This window comes from Lacerta agilis, chromosome 12 (genome assembly GCF_009819535.1).
Source record: "Lacerta agilis isolate rLacAgi1 chromosome 12, rLacAgi1.pri, whole genome shotgun sequence".
NCBI lineage: Eukaryota > Metazoa > Chordata > Lepidosauria > Squamata > Lacertidae > Lacerta > Lacerta agilis.
The window spans coordinates 31,849,175-31,869,575 of record NC_046323.1 but is presented as its reverse complement, the minus strand read 5'-3'; the positions used below and the strand labels follow the sequence as shown (position 1 = coordinate 31,869,575).

Genomic DNA, 20,401 nt, shown 5'->3' with positions numbered 1-20,401 from the left:
TTGTACTGTAAACTATAGCCTAGCCACACAATGAGACAGCGTGTGGTGTAATGGTTAGAGCGCTGGATTACGGTATGGCCCGAGAGACCAGGGTTCAAACCCCCACTCAGACATGATGGCTCACTAGGTGAGCGTGGGCCAGCCACTGCCTCTCAGCCTAATCTACCTCACAGGGTTGCAGCGAGGATAAAATTGGGAGAGAACCACGTGCACCCTCTTGAGCTCCTTAGAGGAAAAGATGGCATATAGATATAATAAACGAAATCCGTCACAGCATTCCGCACACGCACTCCATCGGGCAAGCAAAAATCAACATCGCAGTTGAAGGATTCCGGTCCTGAAAAAGCACTTGAGAAGAGTGCCGGGGAAGGGGCGTGGCCTAGTTCGTACTGAGGACCAGATGGACAGGCCTTCGCAACCAACCACATTCGCCCGAGCCAGGGCTGGAGAAACTATTCGGCAGGTGCCCTCGGTTATCCTTGACTGTTTGGGAAAGCGGGCGCATGAGGAGGCGGGCAGAAAGGGGCAGGCATCGGCTTCCGAGGGAGGAGCGCAAGAGCACGGAAGGGGGCGGGACTCCTCTCTCTATAGGTGCCTCAGAGGGAAGTGAGCGGAGCGAGCAATTCGTGCACGAGACTGTGCCGTTGCTCGCCGTGAGGCGGCCAGTGGGAGTGCGCTTGCGCAAGAGAAGGACCGAGCTGTTCCTTAAATCACCTGAGGAGGGGAGTGGACGGGGCCGCGCAGGCCCACCGTGAGGGGAGGAAGGTGATGGAGCGGGAGATGGCCGCGCGGTTTTGGCAACCGCGGCGGCGGCTCTGGGCCTTCTGCCTGCCGTGCTGCTTCTTGTTGTGGTACCGCCCAGTGACAGGGATGGAGTCCACCGCGTCGCCTTCGCCATCTCCCGCTACGCGTAAGTGAGGAGGCCCTTCTGGGCTGTCGTGGCGGGTGAGGGGGGGGGCTCGGCTCTTGCTTCCTCCCTGGTCCTGGTCTTGGTTGGAGGCAGGGGCCGGAGCGGCCTCTCCTTGGGCCCTTGGAGGGCCGGGCCGTTTTCCCCGCTTGGCGACTTCCCTTTCTCTGGCTCAAGGAAGGAACTGTTAAAGTGGGCAGGTGTATTATAGCGCCAGTTTCCGTGGGCTGAAAGTTCCCCTTCTCGGTCTTGTTTGCACCTCATCCCAACCTAGATATCCGTTTTGGACGTACCTGCCCTGTTAACTGCTGCCCCCGGCCTCGATTCCTCCCCCCACTGCCTCCTTTATCATGATGACATCTCCTCTGAAATAACTGACCGCAGGACTTTGAAGCCGATTCCTCTTTTTTCAGTGACAAATAAGGGATCATGGCTAATGGTTTAAAGAACCCAGAATTGGATTGTTGTGGGTGTATTTCCACATAATTTTGTCTCCTGTTTCCTCCCTTCCTATCTCCCACCCTGTGCCAGTGTTGTGTTTCCATGCAAGGAGCCTTATCTTCATTGTATGAGAGACTGGTATAGCTCAAACTGTGGCTGAAGCTAGCTGTTTACTTACATACCGCAAGTGAAAAATGAAAGTGTTAATCAGAGAGATTATCCTGGGAGCACCAAATAAGTCCTTCATGAGTACCATCCAGTGCTTTTTTTCTTAAAAAATGTTTAGGGGTACTCTCATTTTCCTACTCATATTGAAATACTGCCCCTCAATGAGGCAAAACTTAGATTCACAAAATGTTTAGGGGTATGCGCCTCCTGCGTCCCCCCAGAAAAAAGGCACTGGTACCATCACACCCATGGGAGCTGAGTTGGCAGCCTCTGAAATATGCCAACCCTAGTTCCTGTCTAGATGAATATAAGGCCAGACCTAAGATTCAGTATCTTGTTTCAAAGGAGGGTGAAGCGTTTTGGGTGTGTTTGTGTGGTGCTGAATGTCTTGTTGACATCTCTAAGCAGAGTTTAGACTAGTACGCAAATGAGTGGAAGTTGTTTTGGAGGATTTACAGTTCTTTAATGCATTCTAAAGTGTTTTAGCATAGTTCAGATTCAAATTTCATATGTTCAAAGAGATCATATGTATGTCTATACAGCTGTCAGAAAAATAAGAAATTCAATTAAATTCTTCATTTTTCATGCAAACTTTATTCCTTTCCAGCATGTGCTGCTTTTACTCAAAAGACATGTGAAGAATGTGTAAAAAATACCAAAGTAAGTTTAGTTACTTTCATATTCGGGGGGGATTTTTCTAGTGATAACATAAGTGAATACTTCATACACAGGCAGAAAAAATGTTTTGCAAGCATTTGTTGCTACACTTCAGTATAAAGTGAAATAATGCAAATTTACTGGACAAACACACTCACAACTGGCTCATTCACCATGGAAATTGGAACCGATTGCTATCTTTTCAGGGAGCCTTGGAAAACTGTTCTTTTTTGTGCTTTTGCAAAAAACTATATGCTCAAAGTGATGTGTTCTAATACCAAGTTGCTTTACACAGTAGACTTGAAGGGGAGAGCACTGTAGTATTCCAGTTCTTCTTTTGGGCTTCTTGTGGATATTTGAGACTAGAGCTGTATTGATAGGCATCTGATCTGATCCACCAGTCTCTTGTGTACTTAAGGCATGACTTGACTTTTATAGAATAAAACAGCTCCCCTTGATATGATAATTACAACTCATAATTCTGTGCAGAGTTCAAATGTTTAAAAATATGCTTTAAATTAGTATAGAATAGAGTTCTTTAAATTATAAGCATCTGGTTTGAAAACAACATAAGCATACATTGCAGCAACTTGTCAAAGTGCATCAGTTAAATATATATATATATATATATATATCAATGTTAATAACACAAAATGATATCAAAACTTTCTCTAATACAGAACAGTTTTCCAAAGTTTTTAACATAGTATGTACAAGATTGTCAGAACCGTTTGCCAAGGCTTTTAACAGATATTGTGAGCAGGGTTGTGTCGACAAGTACTTTAGGCAGCACCAATGTAGATGGGAGCTGCTGTCTACTGGAGTTCAGTCTCTCACCAGGAAACCAGTCTCCCTGAAATCTAGCTGTGAGAGGTTGTACTTGCTGTTGAGCTAGAGAAAGCGAGTAGGGATTCTATCAGTATAATGACCATTCCCTCCCTGAGCGGATAGATTTGATGTTGGGGCTAGTGTTTGAAAAAACCCCGACTTTGGTTCTGGGGGATTTAAACATGCATGTTGAAATCATCTTAACAAGTCCAGCAGTCATGACTATTATGGCACTATCTCAGTATACATCATAGACCCAATGTATAGAGCAGCTCATACCTGCAATCTGGTTCTCACAAATGGAAGACTTGTAGATGTGTCAGGAGAAAGTGTAAACCAAGTCATTTCCTTGTAGGATTTAGACTGTCGATAGCGTTGCCACCCTGCAAGGATGGATAACCTCTTAGAATGGTCTGTAAAGGTAAAGGTAAAGGGACCCCTGACCATCAGGTCCAGTCGTGTCCGACTCTGGGGTTGCGGCGCTCATCTCGCTCTATAGGCCGAGGGAGCCAGCGTTTGTCTGCAGACAGCTTCCGGGTCATGTGGCCAGCATGACAAAGCCACTTCTGGTGAACCAGAGCAGCGCACGGAAACACCGTTTACCTTCCCACTGGAGCGGTCCCTATTTATCTACTTGCACTATGACGTGCTTTCGAACTGCTAGGTGGGCAGGAGCTGGGACCGAGCAACGGGAGCTCACCCCGTGGCAGGGATTCGAACCGCCGACCTTCTGATCAGCAAGCCCTAGACTCTGTGGTTTAACCCACAGCGCCACCTGGGTCCCCATAGAATTAAAGAATGGTCTGTAGCAAGACACTAATGGAATCTAAGGGATTCCTGAATGCTCTAGGGAAGTTTCCAGTTGGCATGGCTGATCCCATGTGAGGCCCTGATCTCACTGTGGAATGGTGAGATGGGAAGGGTAATAGATTGAGTCAGTCTTGAGCACTCTCCTAAGCTTCACTTCCTGGATTTCAGATGAGCTCTGATCAGTGAAATAGGTTGCATGACTGTTGGAGCATAAGTGGAACAAATAGTGTACCAAGTACACCTGACCACCACTGTTAAGAGTGCATGTTTGCACCTACTGAATGGTAGTGGTGGCAGTGAAGAAGGCTTACTGTTGCATCCTCAAGGGGCTGTTCAGCAGAGCTTTTCCAGGTAGTGATGGTGCTGTAGGGATCCTCCCATAAGGGAGAAGGCCTTGAACCTTCAGATGCTTGCTGTGACAGATCAGCCAGGTACTTTTAGAACAGCTTGTCCATTTGTGACCAATCCTTGGGATTTATGTTTCCCCTTCTGGTTATACTTGTGGGCTCCAATATCTTCCTTCTTTGTTGAAATATATAAACCACGTCTACTTTGTTTTGAATAAATTAAAGATTGGTTGGTTTGGATATAAAGGGAGACTAGTATGATTTTTTTGAAAAAACCAAGGAGGAAGGTGGGGAGAGTAGGAATGTGAGGATTGGTCATAAATGGCCAAACCATGGCTCGCTTTTGCATGCATACCATTACCAATTCATGAAAACTTAACTATTTTTATAAGATGTCCATTTGTTTAAATAGTACATAATTCTTCTGTATTTTAATAGAAATGAATATTTGTGGTAATTGCAGATAGATAAGTCTGTTAGCACTGGCCTTGTGACTGTGATGCTGTTTACATTTTAATATCCGTTTTTGAAAGTTTTATTCACTTTCCCTAATTTGGTTATGTAAAATTTGGTTATGTACTCTTCAGAAGTAAAGACTGATTTATTTGTATTGGTGTGGTATGATGGCCCCATATTTTTTTTTAAGTTGTAGTTCAGATAGATAATATCCCTTTGTGCTCAGTAGTTGTTTTGTCTGAAAGAATAACCTTATTGTGTTAGACCAACATCTAACCCAGCATCTACTGTCGTAACTGCTCTTGAGCAGTAACAATTTAGAGCAAGCATCCTTGGAAACCTTTTGCTGCCCCTTTCACAGCTATAGGTTCAGCAACAGCTAAACCTTTGATGACAGTTTGGAGGGAGATGTCAGAATTACAGGGCAGAAAAAAGGAGCAGAGACAGTAAGCAGTAGAAGAATAAAAGTGTAGGAGAAATATTTAATGTCGGAAAGATAGAATGAAGTGGAGGCAAGGAATATGATTGGGCAATAACTGCTGAACACCTTACCTCTTCTATAATTTCCTACTAGTACATTTACACCAACATTTCTTTTAAAATCTTACTGTACAGTTCTTACAATGTGAACAAAGTAACTTCTGGGCTATTGTGAAGTTACTAAAGCAACATAAATAAATATATTGTAAACACTGACACAGCTTAGAGTAGTTATAGTAACAGAATGATGAATGACATTCACAATGCTGCAGTGTTAGTCACGTCCTTGAGGAAACACAAGCCTCACCTTCATTTACCTGGATCATATGTGATGCTCAGTCAAACCATTGTTTAATATATGTGAATGTGAAGGTTCCCAGAGAGAAGATGGCAGCTGTTTCTGCACTTCTCTCCTACTGCAACCCAATTCATGGTCTGGCTTATTGTGTCATTTGAACACAGGAAACATTGTCGTTGGGAGAGGGCACCAGTCCAGGAACAGAGGAAGAAAAGTGTTGTAGTTTCTACTAATTGTAAAACTGTCATTGGTTTATTTTAATACCTCCAAAATTGAGATAGAAGGTGTGCTTCAATCACTGCCTGCCCCCACAGAAAATGTCAAGTTACAGCTGTGTGAACAAAAACATACTCCATTTTAGTTTAATTTCAGAGTATATTAACTTCTCAAGAAGTGTAAGATTGAGTGGTTGACTTGCATACTTCCTGATAAGACTACTTCTGTTTATTTCTCACTTTTGTTCTACTTAGTGTCTTTGGTGCAGTGTCAATTCCACTTGTATGGACTATCCTGTGAGGAAACTCATCCCACCATCTTCGCTGTGTAAACTTACAGACGCTCATTGGGCAGTTTGCTGGGGTAGGTAATGATTGTGATTGTCTTTAATTTATTGTTGCTTGTAATGGAAGCCACGAAATGATGATCATAATTCTTCATGCAAAAGTACTTAACTGGAGTTATCCTACTAGTCAATATTTCATATATGCACCATTACCTTACATGGACTAATCACCATTGGATTTCCTGAAGCTTCCATTTTAATGAGACTGTTTTTTCTGGGAAGTTTGTTTCTGAATTGTTTGCTGCTGGTTTCTGATATTGAACAGAAAAAACACAGTTCTGCTAGGTGCTAGGCTTAAGAATAAAATAGAGTTCTCTGGATAATGTTGTCCTCTTCTCCTGAAGTTGTCTTCTCTGATTTGCGTTTAGTTAATTAACTCACTTAGCTTGCACAATTGTTGCATTCAGTTATAATACCACATCATGGTATAATGTTACGATAATGAACTTAGTTTCCCCTCAGATGGTCACAAGAAAGTGATAGGTTGTTGCTACATTAATTTTTGATCAGAGTGGATAAAAATTAAGATTTTAAAATAAATAAATAAATAAAAACAAATTGAATTTTTTTTTATTTAAATCAGATTGTAATTGGATTTTTAAAATAAAATGCTTTTGGAGGAAAAATATTTCTAAAAATAGTTTTCTATTTAAGTTATATTGTAGTCCAAATGCTATTCATCAGGAAATAAGGATTTGTTTTAAGTTTTTTATGTGTGCTAAAACTCAGTCTAAGTTTTTTTTTAACCCATTTAACCACGTCAGTTAACAAACATGGATACATGTGCTATAATGTTACTGTTTTAGTTAAATAAATTCTTTAATTGTTAAGGAAATGATTATTTTTCTCCTTCCAATAAAGTAAGTTACGGTAAGTTATTAAACCTCACAATAATTTCATAATTATCTCTCTTTGTATTTCTAATAGTAATTTTTGATATAACTGTAAAAACTACTCTGAATATTTATTATTCCAAAAATGAAACCTTTATCTGGTTGTAAATATTAAGATTATACCCCCAAGAATGAGTCTTTCCCTAAAAAAATGATTTAGATCAAGTTTTACTAACTAGTGATTTAAATTGTGATTTAAATCAAATCCACCCTGTTTTAGATTAAGTGTAATTTAATGAACTGCAGTTTAACATATCATCTAAACACGCCACTCCATAATCCATGGTTGGAAGTTGACTACTTTTCAAGCAAACCATGGTTAAGATTAACAACAGTTTGTTTGGTTCTGACAAAACAGCAAACCACAGTTAATCAAAATGGAAGTGAAAGCTGATTTCATGGCTGGGCTAGGCTGGGCTGGGAGCAGTATGAGAGCCCAAAGCTTGCTGCAGCCTATTTCCATTGTTCTAAACTATGGGTTAGCCTTGCATTCAATGTATCTTTGTTTTAAGATGTTTACATGAGGGAAGAGTTCTTACAATACTTCACATTCACTTGTGTATAGAGGGTTATCAAAAATAGATTTCAGTGTTGACAAAGTTCTGTCGTATTACATGAGTTCTCTTCATATGTTACCTGTGTGGAAGCAATGCAGATGGGGTTTTTTGCCTAACCCCATGTGGAGTTTAAGTTGAAAATATCTGATTTTGCTATCCATGTAATTCTAATTCTCTCATTTTAAAATGTGACATTTCCTTTAGTGGTTGTTTTCTATTTTCTTCTAGGATATCTGCCTAATATTGTAGAAGACATACTTGAGAATGAATAAAATTGAAATTTGGATTGCATAGAGTCACTTGCCCTTTTAAATAAACTGACCATCTGCTAATGTTCTGACTATCTTAATATGCTTAGTTTTAAGTTTAATTACCAGTTTTAAGATCTTTGATACAAGAACTAACCTATTAAAATGTGTGGGGCAGTACCTTGGACTCTGTTAGATGGAATCTAAACTAGAAGAACACATTTCACAATGACAGGCCCATTTACTTCATCACAAAAGTGAATTCCAGTCATTCCATTAAGATATAATATGTAAGTTGCTGCAAGGTCGTCTTCTAATGGGCCATAGTCTCTTCCCTGCATGGAGCTCTTCTATGTTACTGTATTTCCTTCCTTTGCTAACCTTTGCATGTACTAAAATTCTGCTTTTAATTTTCAGGCAACTTTGAGGCTATAATCATCAGCATTGCAGTTGTAGCAGGCTTCCTTCTCCTCCTTATAGGATGTTGCTGCTGTTACTGCTGTTGCAGACGTCGTTCTAGAGGGTAAATGGTTTTTCTTAGTAACTTTGCTTGATTTTTCTCCCCCTGACTTCGTCTTCGTCACCATTAATCTATAATAAAGTTGTCCTTGAAATTAAGAGTTATACAAATGTGATTTTAAGCACCTGATTGAAAAACATACATAGTCTGGTCATCTTTGTTTACGAAAATTACTGGGATCCCCAATACAGAATGGGTCTGTTACAAGGGAATGGAGAGGGTTAACTTCTTCCTCTATTTCAGTGTATCTGAAGAAGTGTGCATGCACACGAAAGCTCATACCAAGAACAAACTTAGTTGGTCTCTAAGGTGCTACTGGAAGGATTTTTTTATTTTTTATTTTGTTCTTCCTCTTTGTTTTCCCACTGAAAGCTTCCCTTATCCAGCTGCTATTTGTCTCCTCTAAGTTTTTTTAAAATAATAAAAAAGGGCAAATAAAAGTTTCAGGTGAATTTTCAGTAGGGAAACTATTTTTAAACAGATATTTTTAGGCTGCCTGTCCAAAGTGGCTTCAAAGCATGGGTAGGCAAACTAAGGCCAGGGGGCCAGATCTGGCCCAATCGCCTTCTGAGTGCAACCCCGTGGATGGTCCGGGAATCAGCGTGTTTTTACATGAGTAGAATGTGTGCTTTTATTTAAAATGTATCTCTGGGTTGTGGGGCATAGGAATTCGTTCTCCCCCCCCCCCATATAGTCCGGCCCCTCACAAGGTCTGAGGGACAGTGGACTGGCCTCCTGCTGGAAAAGTTTGCTGACCCCTGCATTCAAAGCAAAAGAGTGGGGTGGGGAGATTAACCCCACCTTCCAATTCCACAGTTATAATCAGAGGGTCCCCATAAATGCTTATCATAAACAACAGTGCTTCAAAAATGTGCTTAAGAATTCAGTCCAATTTGACCCATTAGTTTGGAAGTAAAAGTCATTTTTAGGAATGTAGGAAACTGCCTTGTAGCAGTCCAAACTATTTGTTCAGCTAGTCAGTACTGTCTAGTATGAGTTACAGTGGCTTTCCAGGTTCTTTGGTAGAGGTCTGTCTTATCACCGGGTACCTGATCCTTTTGCCTGGAGATGCCAGGGTTTGAACCTGAAACCCTCTGCAGGCAAGTCATGTACTCTGCTACTGAGCTATGTTCTGTCCCAGAAAAATGTTTCCAGAAAGCGTTTAAAATCCATGGAAGCTGGGCTAGAACAATATATAAAGTTAGATCCTGATATTTAATTATAAAGTCTACACCATGGTTAAACCAACTATGTTGAAACACATAATTGTTTCTTTCAGCAGCATACTATTCAAGTTGAGTGGCAGTATTATTGAAAATATTCTCTCACCTACTGTCACAGGTTCTATACATTGCTTTTTATAGCTGCACAGAAAATGTGAGTGAGTAAATATTTTAGTCTTCTGGTGTAGTGGTACAAGAATGCCTTTCAAAAATACTTTAAACTACACCAAACGTTGTCAACCCAGGTGACATAATCAACATCCATCCAGTTATAATAGAGCAATGTTATTCACATATTTCTGTTACCCAGGCACCCAAGTTACCCAGGTACACCAACTGGCAGGCTTCTTCATGAATCTACTTTCAAGGATGTAATGTTTTTCGTTTACTTAAGTAAATACCAGATGCATTCTAGAGTAAAGGTGACCTGTTGAAAAGGTTTTGCATATGTCAAACTTAACTGCATTGAAGGAAACAAATTACAACATTTTTATTACCAGGGTCTGGGGGTATGTGAAGTTCAATTTTTCTGATTTAATACTTTAGTGGTTTAGTTTGAAAGGGGGATATGCTTTACTAGTATACCTGAGGCCCTTTCTGAGCTTTGTAAGCTTTCACTTCAGGATTCATGATAAAAACATGCAGAGTATCCTCAAGGCATTGAATGCCCTCTCTTCATTTCTCCACCTCTACCAAGGTCCTTGGTCTAGAAATTTAAGAGTTATTTCATCATTCACTTCCTTTACCTGATGATCTGTCTTCTAAGTCTTATAGAGGAAAGTAATATTATTTGGACATATTTGTCAAAAGAAATACAGAACTATGTAGCCAAGCTAAATAGGTTATCTTTCCTAGGAAAGGCTCCTCTTAAAAAGCCTCAAAAAGCCACCTCCTGCATAAAAATCTAAATTGGGCTTTTCTTCCAGGCCAGAAATTTGAGGGGAAGAGTCACACAAAATGCACATTCTGCATTTTGTAGTGTAAATTATTATTTTAAAGTGCAATAAGTATGTTTAGGTGTGGGAAAATTCTAAGCTGTAAAGAAGTACAGATAGTTTTATGTGGCATAAGGAATCTGTCCTGTGGAGCAATGGGGCTTTCTGGAGATGGAGCAAGTTTTGAAACTTGCATTCTCGGTAGAGGCGCATGCCCTGTGGAACGCCCTCCCATCAGGGGTCAGAGAGATAAACAACTACCTGACATTTAGAAAATACCTGAAGGCAGCCCTGTTTAGGGAAGTTTTAAATCTGTGACTTTGTATTGTATTTTAATATTTGTTGGAAGCCGCTCAGAGTGGCTGGGGAGACCCAGCCAGATGGGTGGGGTACAAATAAATTATTATTAGTATTATTTAAGGTCATGCCACATTTAAGAGCCTTTAAGTGTATTCTGAGGGCCAGACTAAACATGTGGGGTGCAATGCACGGTTGTGCACATAACGCACACACCCAAAATGGTCACTGCTAGTTTATGACAGATGTAGGAAATACACTGCTCTACATTGAGTGTAAACTTCGTGTCTTAACTGTTTTTTTTTTTTAAATTTAAAGTACAGTTTCCTTAATAAGGTATTATACTCTTGAAACACATTGGATGTCTGAAACATAAATTCCATTAAGGGCACTTTCATGACATGTTGGGGTTCATTCTTTAATGTCCATTACACATTGTGTCCACTGGGTGTCAGTGTTTTTTCCTCGATATGCTCATATGAAATAGCAGATATAAGATCTATCTTTCAACCTAAATCAGTTTGTTATGTCTTGTTATGATGCTGTTGCTGTTGGGTTAAAAGCCAGAAAGAACCATGTTTTGGCCTCTGATTCCTATTTCACACTTCTTCAGGTGAATTCAAGAAGGGAATCAATAATTAAGAAGGGAATCAATAGTCAGAGGAATGGTTCCTAGTCAACTAATCCCATACTGTAATATGCAAGATCATAATTTTTATGCTGAATTACCAACACCCTATTTATTCTACAAAATATATGACACACAAGGTGCAGTCAACGAATCCTGACTTTCAAGTGTGTGTTAATGTCAGCTTCAAATTCTTAGGTACAGTATAAGATACCACTTGTGATTAACTTGTAAAGAAAATGCTGCAAATTTGTGAATGTATGGGTAAATTAACAAGCATAAACTCCTCATAAACTATATATCAGAAATTATAATTTTTTGATACAAAAAGGCCCTTTATTTCTTAGGCGGCCGTCTGAAGAAGAAGAAAGATTTATCAGAGATCGGGAAGAAAAAAGAATGCAGTCACTTCAGCGGTATGTTTCAAAGCTTGTCTTTTTAAAAAAACACCTAAATACATAGCTTTTGCTCATAGATGTCATAAAAAAGTTCAGTATAGCCTTGCTATAAAGCTTTGTAAGCATTAATTGCAGTCGTTCACTCTTACTATTTATTAGACAATATGCTTGTATGCTGGCTCCTAAGGGTTTCAATAAATGCAACTCATGATGCTAGCTAGAGGCTTTGAGACCCTAAATATAATAATTTGATGCTTGAGGGCAGTCAACTATCTTGTACAAGTAGATATTCAGGTCTGCTTCCAGACAGTGGTGGAGGAAAGGCAGCATAATGGAATGAAGCAGTATTGGGTGAGTCATCAGATCTTCTATGTATAGCTCCAGGATAGCAAGATGTTCTTCCCTGGTGCTGACCATTTTGTTAGCTGTTCTCCTGAGGATCTTCAAAGTTAGAGTCTATTTGTGCTATATGTGAATAGTAATAGTGGTAGTATTTTATATGAAATATAAAATGAATCACACTGATAGCACCCATAGTGATGTAAATTTAAAAAAAAACACTTTTTAACCCCTTGCTAAATTTCTAGAACACGGAATGCAAGCAGACAGGAATGGCAATAATTTCCAGTAAGGATGTCTGATTTCTTAGTTTTCTAAGTCAAAGAGAAATTAGACTATACATATATCTAGATTGTGCAATTACACCATATTTTTCCATGTATAAGACACCCCCTATTTCTGGGGAGTCCAAATTAAGAAAACACCCCTCAGCACTACCTGTGTATAAGGCGAGCCCCAATTTTAAACTTTTTTTTGTTTGTTTGTTAAAAAAAAAAAACCCTAGTCTTATACACGGAAAAATATGGTATATGCATGTTTCTTCAGAAGTATTGATTATATATTCATTTAAGAAAACGTATATCCCACTTTTTGGTGCTAAAGTACCACCCAGGGCAGCTTTCAACATCTGAAAATTAAACTAAACTAAAGCATTAAAATCTTCTGCCACATACAACAGAAGCCTGCAGGAGTAAAATCGTCTTCAACAACTGGTGAAAATCAGCACTGCATAAATCAGGCCACATTTCACAGCAGGGCTTCCCATATGAGTGCAACCACAGAGAAGGCCCTTTCTCTTAAACATACTTCCACCTAGATAGGGCACAAAGAAGCTCAGATTCTTTGAAATGGAAATTAATATTTGCAGAATTTTTCTTGGGACAGCATGGGAAGGAAGCTGCACAAGCCAGTGCTCAGTACTTGATACTTGTTACTGCAGTGCTATACTGCAGTTTAGCATTACGTGTGAACCAGCATATAGTAATTTAGTAGGACTGTGGTTCAGTAGTAGAAGCTACTCTTGCTTCTTATCTTTGTCCCAAATTTAGGGTGGGATGCAGTCTGCATATTAGTTGGATGATACTGCCACGTTAGGAGTCAATGGCACGAGTCTTTTGTAGTTTGGTTCATGTCCTTCATGTCATGTTAAATTTATTGTTGGCTTTGGACTATTGAGTAGCAGGAGATCTCCCAGCATTCCATTTAACTTCAGCTGCTAAGATGATCAGTCCTGGATTTTTTTTGTAGGCAACCCCTGGCTAGAAGAAAAGCTGTCTGAGCTAATGTAGCATCTATCTACTGAAACCTCAACAAATCTCCTTGTGTATTGCCACATTTTAGAAGTTAATTTTCTTGGCCATTAAAAAACCTTTCATTTTACAAGCTGTTATGTATGTTAGAATAAGAGTATGCTTATTCAGTATGCATACATCATTAACTGGAAACCCATACATTTGAAGAAAAGACTTTGAACTGAGGCCTTATTTAGATATTGCACTGTGGTGGGCATTGCATCACAGTGCAACATAATATATTGATGTAGTCCTCTATCAAGAGTTTATTTTGAGGCAAGATCTGTGTTCCACTTATCTTTGTGTTCTAATGTGCAAGCAGGAGTTAATTATATTGCTTTGTCATATTTTGCTTAAAATTACTTCAAGTGTTTTTTTCATGTTTATAAACTTTTCAGAAAACATGAAAGAAAAGTGAAGCATGATGAGATACGGAAGAAATATGGTATGTATAAATCACATTTAACAACCCCCCCAATATTTAGCCCCAGTAACCTATTCTTAATCATGAACTATCTGGAAATTACATCTTCATACCTTCCCTGTCCCAAAAAAGAGTTTGAATGCTGCTGGAACCTATTTTTCATGTGGTCTCCTTATTATATGTGGTTTGCAGGGTAATTTATGATAAAAATATGAGGTTAAAGCAGTTTCAGTGTCTTGCTGGTCTTTCTCATAAGATGGTAAGCCGGTCTTGCAGATGCCAGACCATAGTTCTGCAGTGAATTTGGGATCTTAACTCTCCTGCAATATATCTGCCCTTACCCTGAACATTTGCCTAAGAGACTATGTTTAATTCTTAGCTTGTCTATGGAGCTCCCAACACCAGATTGTGAGTTTAATATTGCAATTTTGTTGAATTTTGAATGGTGGAGGCAAGAGAGGGTGAGTGAGGGAAGCAAAAGTTGTCTTCTTTAGCCCCTAATGGTTTATAGTATCTTGGAGGTGAGGGAAAATGCAGGCAGTGGTGGGAAATACTTTCTAATTAATTTGTTAATTTTAACCCTGCCCTTCCTCCAGTAGAGCCAAGGATGGCATGCACAAAATCAATTTTAAAAACAGAATCAAACATTAAAAACACTCAATTCAAAAATTACAGTAAACAGTACCAATCAGCTACAACACATTGGTTCTCTGCTGTTGCCTGCAGAACTTGGAAATCTTATACAGTCATACCTCGGGTTACAGACGCTTCAGGTTGCGCGTTTTCGGGTTGCACACCATGCTGAACCCGGAAGTACCAGAACGGGTTACTTCTGGGTTTCAGCGCTCGCGCATGTGCAGAAACACCGAAATGCGACCCGCACGTGCACTGCGGGTTGCAAACGTGCCTCCTGCATGGATCACGTTCGCAACCCAAGCACCCACTGTATCCAGTTATGGCACAAAGCTCAAGTTTATTTGTATCATATCACAAGAGTGAGGTATATTAAAACATATATTAAAACTCTCAATAGTCAAACTCTCTTTGGCTACTAACCTACAGTAACATGTTTTGTAGTATATTGCTTCACCCTCTCTAAATCAAAGGTTATAGATGCTTGAGTGCCTAGAGAGATCGTGTAGATGGAAAGGTAGTGTGAAGTATAAGTCAACTGCAGGCTTTACTGCTGTAGAGTTTTCTTTTCAGTACTTTATTTTGCTCTTAAGTCTAGTAGCTTATGGATATTTGAATTACATGTTGAACAAAAGTGCTTGGAACACAATCCAGCCCAAGTTTCATAGACAGCTGCTTCTATGATCTAGTCTTCTAATTATTGGCAAAAAGAATTTATGCAATGGTGTAAAAGAGGAGACAGCGCCATATGTACAGTGTATTAGGCTAAGTGAGTTGAGTCCTGTGCCCAGGATTAGAAATTGAAACTATTTACCATGCATACAATTAAGAAAAGCAATCTATTAATCTACAAAAAATCCTGCATATTTCTTATTCTGCACAATTCTGCTACACCCTAGCTAGCTAATATCTATTGAAATGCTACTTAGTCTCCTCCCTGGCTTCTGAAAGTTCACTGGGCACTGCTCCTAAATTTGAAAATCTTAGCTACTGTAAGGACTAGAAACATTGTATACCCATGCTCCTTTGCTTACGCAGCATGATCACAGAATATCCATTGCTTGAATTATTAATGGAAGCAGCACCTTTCTATCTCTTTGAACAGTAAGCATTTAATTGGGATGCTTTTGTCATTTTTTGAAAATTAAGCACTACTAATTATCTAGTTAATATCTCTAGTTGGTATCCATTCTCCGCAACAATGCACCTCCTGTTTAATATAGATCTGGTCCATACATCATTACAAACTTCACTTAACAAGGGCCTAATAAAGAACGTTGCAGAAAACTGTAAATGCACTAGATCTTCCCGTCTTCAGTGGTGTGCAGAGGAGTCTTCTCATTTAAATAGGCAAGAATGAATGGAGAGTAGCAAATGCTTTGCTAACCCATCACTAAATTAGGATAACATCTGAAATGTCAGCCTTGTTTGGCTTTGAGGGAATGTCTTTTTACCCCTATTTCACCCATCAGCTTTTCTTGCTCCATTTAAATGGTAATTATAAATTTATAATGCATTGCAGGTGTTGCTCACTCTAGCCACAGTCCTTTGGGAGCACTGGAAGCAATAGAGCTTTAATAAATGGGACTACTCGGTTTGAGTAGTTTCTTTGTTATGCGATTTGCCACTTTTTATAAGAAACCCTGGGATGAATACAGTTTGATTGCTTAAATTATAGGTTCATGGCTAAATGAGTTTGAGCAGCATTTAAATTATATTTCACTGTGGTAACTTTCAAAGGAAATAGATGCAGTTGTTGCATATGTGCTACCATTCTGTTTGTTATGCAAGTAAAACATGACAACATTTTATGCTGTGCCTTTGTTTAGAGTCTGAATACTCTTTCGTATAGTAGGGGAATCAACAGAAGGTAGATCATGGTCCACTGGTTGACCAGTGGCCAGTTTCTGGTGGACTACCCGAGTATGTGTTTCTTTATCTGTCTGTTGTGAAAACTGTTCATTTATTCCTACTCTCTGCTTTTTGTACTTTAGCCAGTTACTGATCTGTAAGAGGACCTGTTATAAATTTGCTCAAACGGCTTGGCCAAAAGCTTTTTGAAGCCCACAAGCTTATTAATGTAAATCTAAAAGGTTACTGGCACAGGATTTACCTTTGCATAATCCATGTTGAGTCCTCTTAAGCATTCCTGCATTTGCAGTGTGTTCCTGACACCCTCTACTTCCCCACTCTGACTGGCCACATGCTTCTCAGTCATCTGCTGCTTAGCCATATTGCCAAGGACCCAAGAAGTTCCCAAACTACATGTAGTCATGGTCAGAAAGATCTAATTGGCTGGAAGCGAAACCATTTTACCAATTGTTGCTGGCTTAATGTCTGAAGGCAAAGGAAACTGAAGAAGGTCCTTTAGATACTTAGCTTCGGGCCATATTGATCTTTTGATTAGGGATGGGGAACTTATGGCCCTCCAGGTATTGTTGAACTCTAACTGCCATCTGCCCTTATCCAGCATGCCCAGTTGTCAGGGAATTAATTCCTTTTTCTCTGTTAATGGATATAGTCTCAAACAAGAACTACTTTCCATTAGTAAAGACCTTTCCTGACTCTTTGGAATAATTTAAGGGCAGAGTCGCCTTCATACATGCTACCTTCCCTTTAGATCTGCTGTAGTTCACAACCATTATTGAAAGAGAGAACCTGCCACATCAGGTGGGGCTAACCTCCTGATGTTGTTGCACTTAATCCCTGACCGTTGGCCATGCTGACTGCGACTGGTGGGAGTTGTAGTGCAACACCATCTGGAGGGCAACATGTTGGCCACCCAGGTGGTCCATGTGATATGGCATGCTTATAAAGTGGATAGAGACAGTTGGCACACATAGGCTGCATGATCTGCTTGCTGTTTGGTCGTTTGGGTTGTTGCCATCAGGAAGTTATTTTAAAGCTTTGTGTTTGAAGCCTGAAACATGTCCATGTTTGAATGTCGACAATTCTGTATGACATCTTTTACTATGCATATCAGTAGATTAGAATTGTTTGTTATGTGATTTTGCTATTGTTGCCTAACTGTTTGTATGTGTCACTGTATGCATCTGATTGCTGGAACAACAAATAGTCATTGAAGGGCTGGGACTCCTTTTCTCTGTGAATAATGTTCTTTGAGTGTTGGCATATCAGCCTGTCTATACAGTTTCACATTGTCTTGTGCATCTGATTACCACGTAGGTATTCACTAAGCTCATATCTGTTGTCTGCTTTCTAATGTCTCTTGCCTCCCCACCCCTAATTCTATTTTTAAAATAGATTTTATTTATAATTTTCGGGTTCATACATTTCAGTAATTTTACAGTCATTTTAACATTTCTAAACTTGACTTCCTTCCCCCTCTTTCTGCAGTTCCTTAAATTTATTTTTTAATATTTTCTGAATATCCCAATTAACTTGATTTTTTATTCATCTACTTAAAATTAAAATATATACTCTTATGAAACTGCAGGTTATTACAATAATTCTGCCATTGTTCTTATCTGTTTACAATTTGTAAATACTCAATATACCATTTCTATTCTTTTATAAAAAGTTTGTTATCTTGATTTCTTACTTTTCCAGTAAGTTTCGCCATTTCTGCTTATTAGTTTTTGTATCTATTCTTCTTTTGCTGGGACAACTTCTTTCCATTTTTGAGCAAGTAACATTCTTGCCTCCCCACCCCTAATTCTAGATTCTGTTACTTGTCTTTGTACCAAATGTCATATTTCATAACTCCATGTTAAGTACTCCCATTATGACACTTCCTGTGCTGTGCTTGTGCTATGAGTATCTTTTGTTTATACATATCAGTGTTCTCTTAAAATGGATAATGTCATTGTGTGTGGACACTACATGCCAGTTTTAATTGCTCCCTTAATTGGTGAGTAATCAGGTTAGACTGGACACAATGAAGCTCCTTTGTGTCTGTGGGCACTAAGCCTTGATTAGTTATTGATGGATGGTGAAGTGTGATTTGAAGCCTTCCAAGTTTTAATTATCTATTTAGAATTTGCCTTCACTTTTTCTTTTAGCTCAGTAGCAAGTGTTTCTGGTTTCTTAGTCTGTGTGTTGAGCTGCTTTTCATCAGGTGTTGGAGTGTTGTCTACTTTTTCTAGGTGCTGCTCGTCATATTTTTTCCAGTAGCACTATTATAAATGGAGATCATATAATCCTTACAACTGGTCTTGGCTGCATTCTGCAGAACTTCTGTACCTTTGTTTGTACTTGATGTTCATCCTGGCACCCAAGCGACAACCTAGTTTATTGTGATGATATGATATTATTCTATTTGTAATTTGGAAGCAGAGTTCACTTCATCAGCTCTGCTGTGAGAGGCCATCTCCATCAGGCCTTCTCTCCTCTCAGCTGCCATCTGGGGGCAGCCATTTGATCAGGCTGCCTCAATGGGAGGAATAAGAAGCAGGGCTCATTTCATCAGCTTTGCTGGAAGCACAGCTTCATCAGCCACCTCCTGCCCCTGAATTATGCCAGCTGGTCACTGTAGGAACAACTGTTTAGAAATTGGTGCCTGAGCTTTGATTTTCCTCTTCCATCTCTGTCCTTTTCCCCTTGTGGTTTGTGGGTAGGCTTGTTTTGATTGTATGTAAGTGACTGTGGGATCCTTTTTGACTGAAAAGCTAGGTACAAATGCTCTAAATAAATAAATTTTGACATGACAGAACAGGTTCAATGTACTGGTGCAGTAACTGGGCTGTACCATCCTTGGCAACATAGCTAGCTGGTTTGCTATGTTTTAGCTACCTGGTTGAACAATATTTTCTTAAATATGTTATTTTAATTGTTCTGCTTTTTTCCCAGGTCTCCTTCAGGATTCTGACCATCCATATAGCAGATATGAGAATGAATGAAAATGGATGCTACTGTGTCTCCTTAAAGATGGCAAAAATGTGAAGTTAATTTTCTGGTTCCAGTTTAAATCAACAAATATGTGCATAAATGCTTAATAGAAAATGGTCTTTCCCCCCCTTTGTAAGCAGCATTCTGTTTGTGTATGTACCATTTTTTTTCTAATATAGAACACATCAGTGGTTCCTTTTCTCTCTTTCCCCCAACCCCTGTTCCTTTTCTAGACCTCTTATTTAATGGAATGCAAATTGAGTACAGAAATAACAATCATGTCATTTCCCCTAACACTCTAACCTTTATAAAACAAAGATATCATCGTCTTTTCCACATAATGCTAAATAAAGACCTCCTTTAAATCTGTGTCAAGTAAGTGTTGGCAAGTATTTGACACTACAGACATGTGTGGTATCAAGTGATGACAAATAATTACAGCCTATGCCACTTCCAAGACTGTTAATAGAATATGAGGGGTGTATGTGAGAGAATGCTGGTGTGAAATGGCCACCTTGGGCACAGTAACCAGACCTGGATAGCTCTTGGTGTTGCTAAGCCAATCAGTACTTTCTTGCACTGCCCCAGCTCCTTGAATGTGGGTACCAAATGGATAAAACATATCCTTCCCTCTGGCTTTTCAATAATCTCTATCTTTATCTCACTCTTACACATAAACACACACACCAGTTGACTTGCAGTGGCACACATTCTCTCCCAATAACTTGTTGCTCCATTTGGGCCTTCACTGCAGTTTGAGCAGACAGCTCCATTGCCACTTAGGGAGATAAGTGCCCTGCTTAGGTGTTGGGAGAGGGTTCTGATTTGTGACCATTATAGACCAACATTTGAATGACAATGGATATTCAACAATACCTGATAGCCTTGTTCAATTTTTCTACAACATGTAGAAAGCGAATAAATTTTTCTAATGTATAATGTATGTATGTAGTGCTTTTTTCTATATATCTTCCCTTCTAATAATGAACTCAAGTGGTGAATGCTGACAGGTTTGTGGCCACTGAGAAACAATAGGGGAGGTATTAGCATGCTTGGGAGAACCAAAGAAATTGCAGAAGTAGAACACATTGCCAAAGGTGGCATCTACCACAAAGCAGCCCAACAAGACCTGTGCATTCTCAGTAGCCAAAGAATATTGGGCAAATTTGCAAACCAGAGTAACTACCACGAGCATCACACATACAAGTATGC

General features: G+C 39.4%; 1 protein-coding gene across 1 annotated transcript; it reads left to right on the top strand.

Moving 5' to 3' along the window:
- The first annotated feature begins 642 nt into the window (after positions 1–642).
- LOC117055668 (pituitary tumor-transforming gene 1 protein-interacting protein-like) lies at positions 643–20,128 on the top strand. The gene is made up of 7 exons (XM_033165387.1): positions 643–910; positions 2,124–2,176; positions 5,863–5,971; positions 8,070–8,175; positions 11,603–11,671; positions 13,683–13,729; positions 19,151–20,128. The coding sequence occupies exons 1-7, from the start codon at positions 769–771 to the stop codon at positions 19,198–19,200; spliced, it is 576 nt and encodes a 191-aa protein (XP_033021278.1). The 5' UTR covers positions 643–768; the 3' UTR covers positions 19,201–20,128.
- Positions 20,129–20,401: the final 273 nt, after the last annotated feature.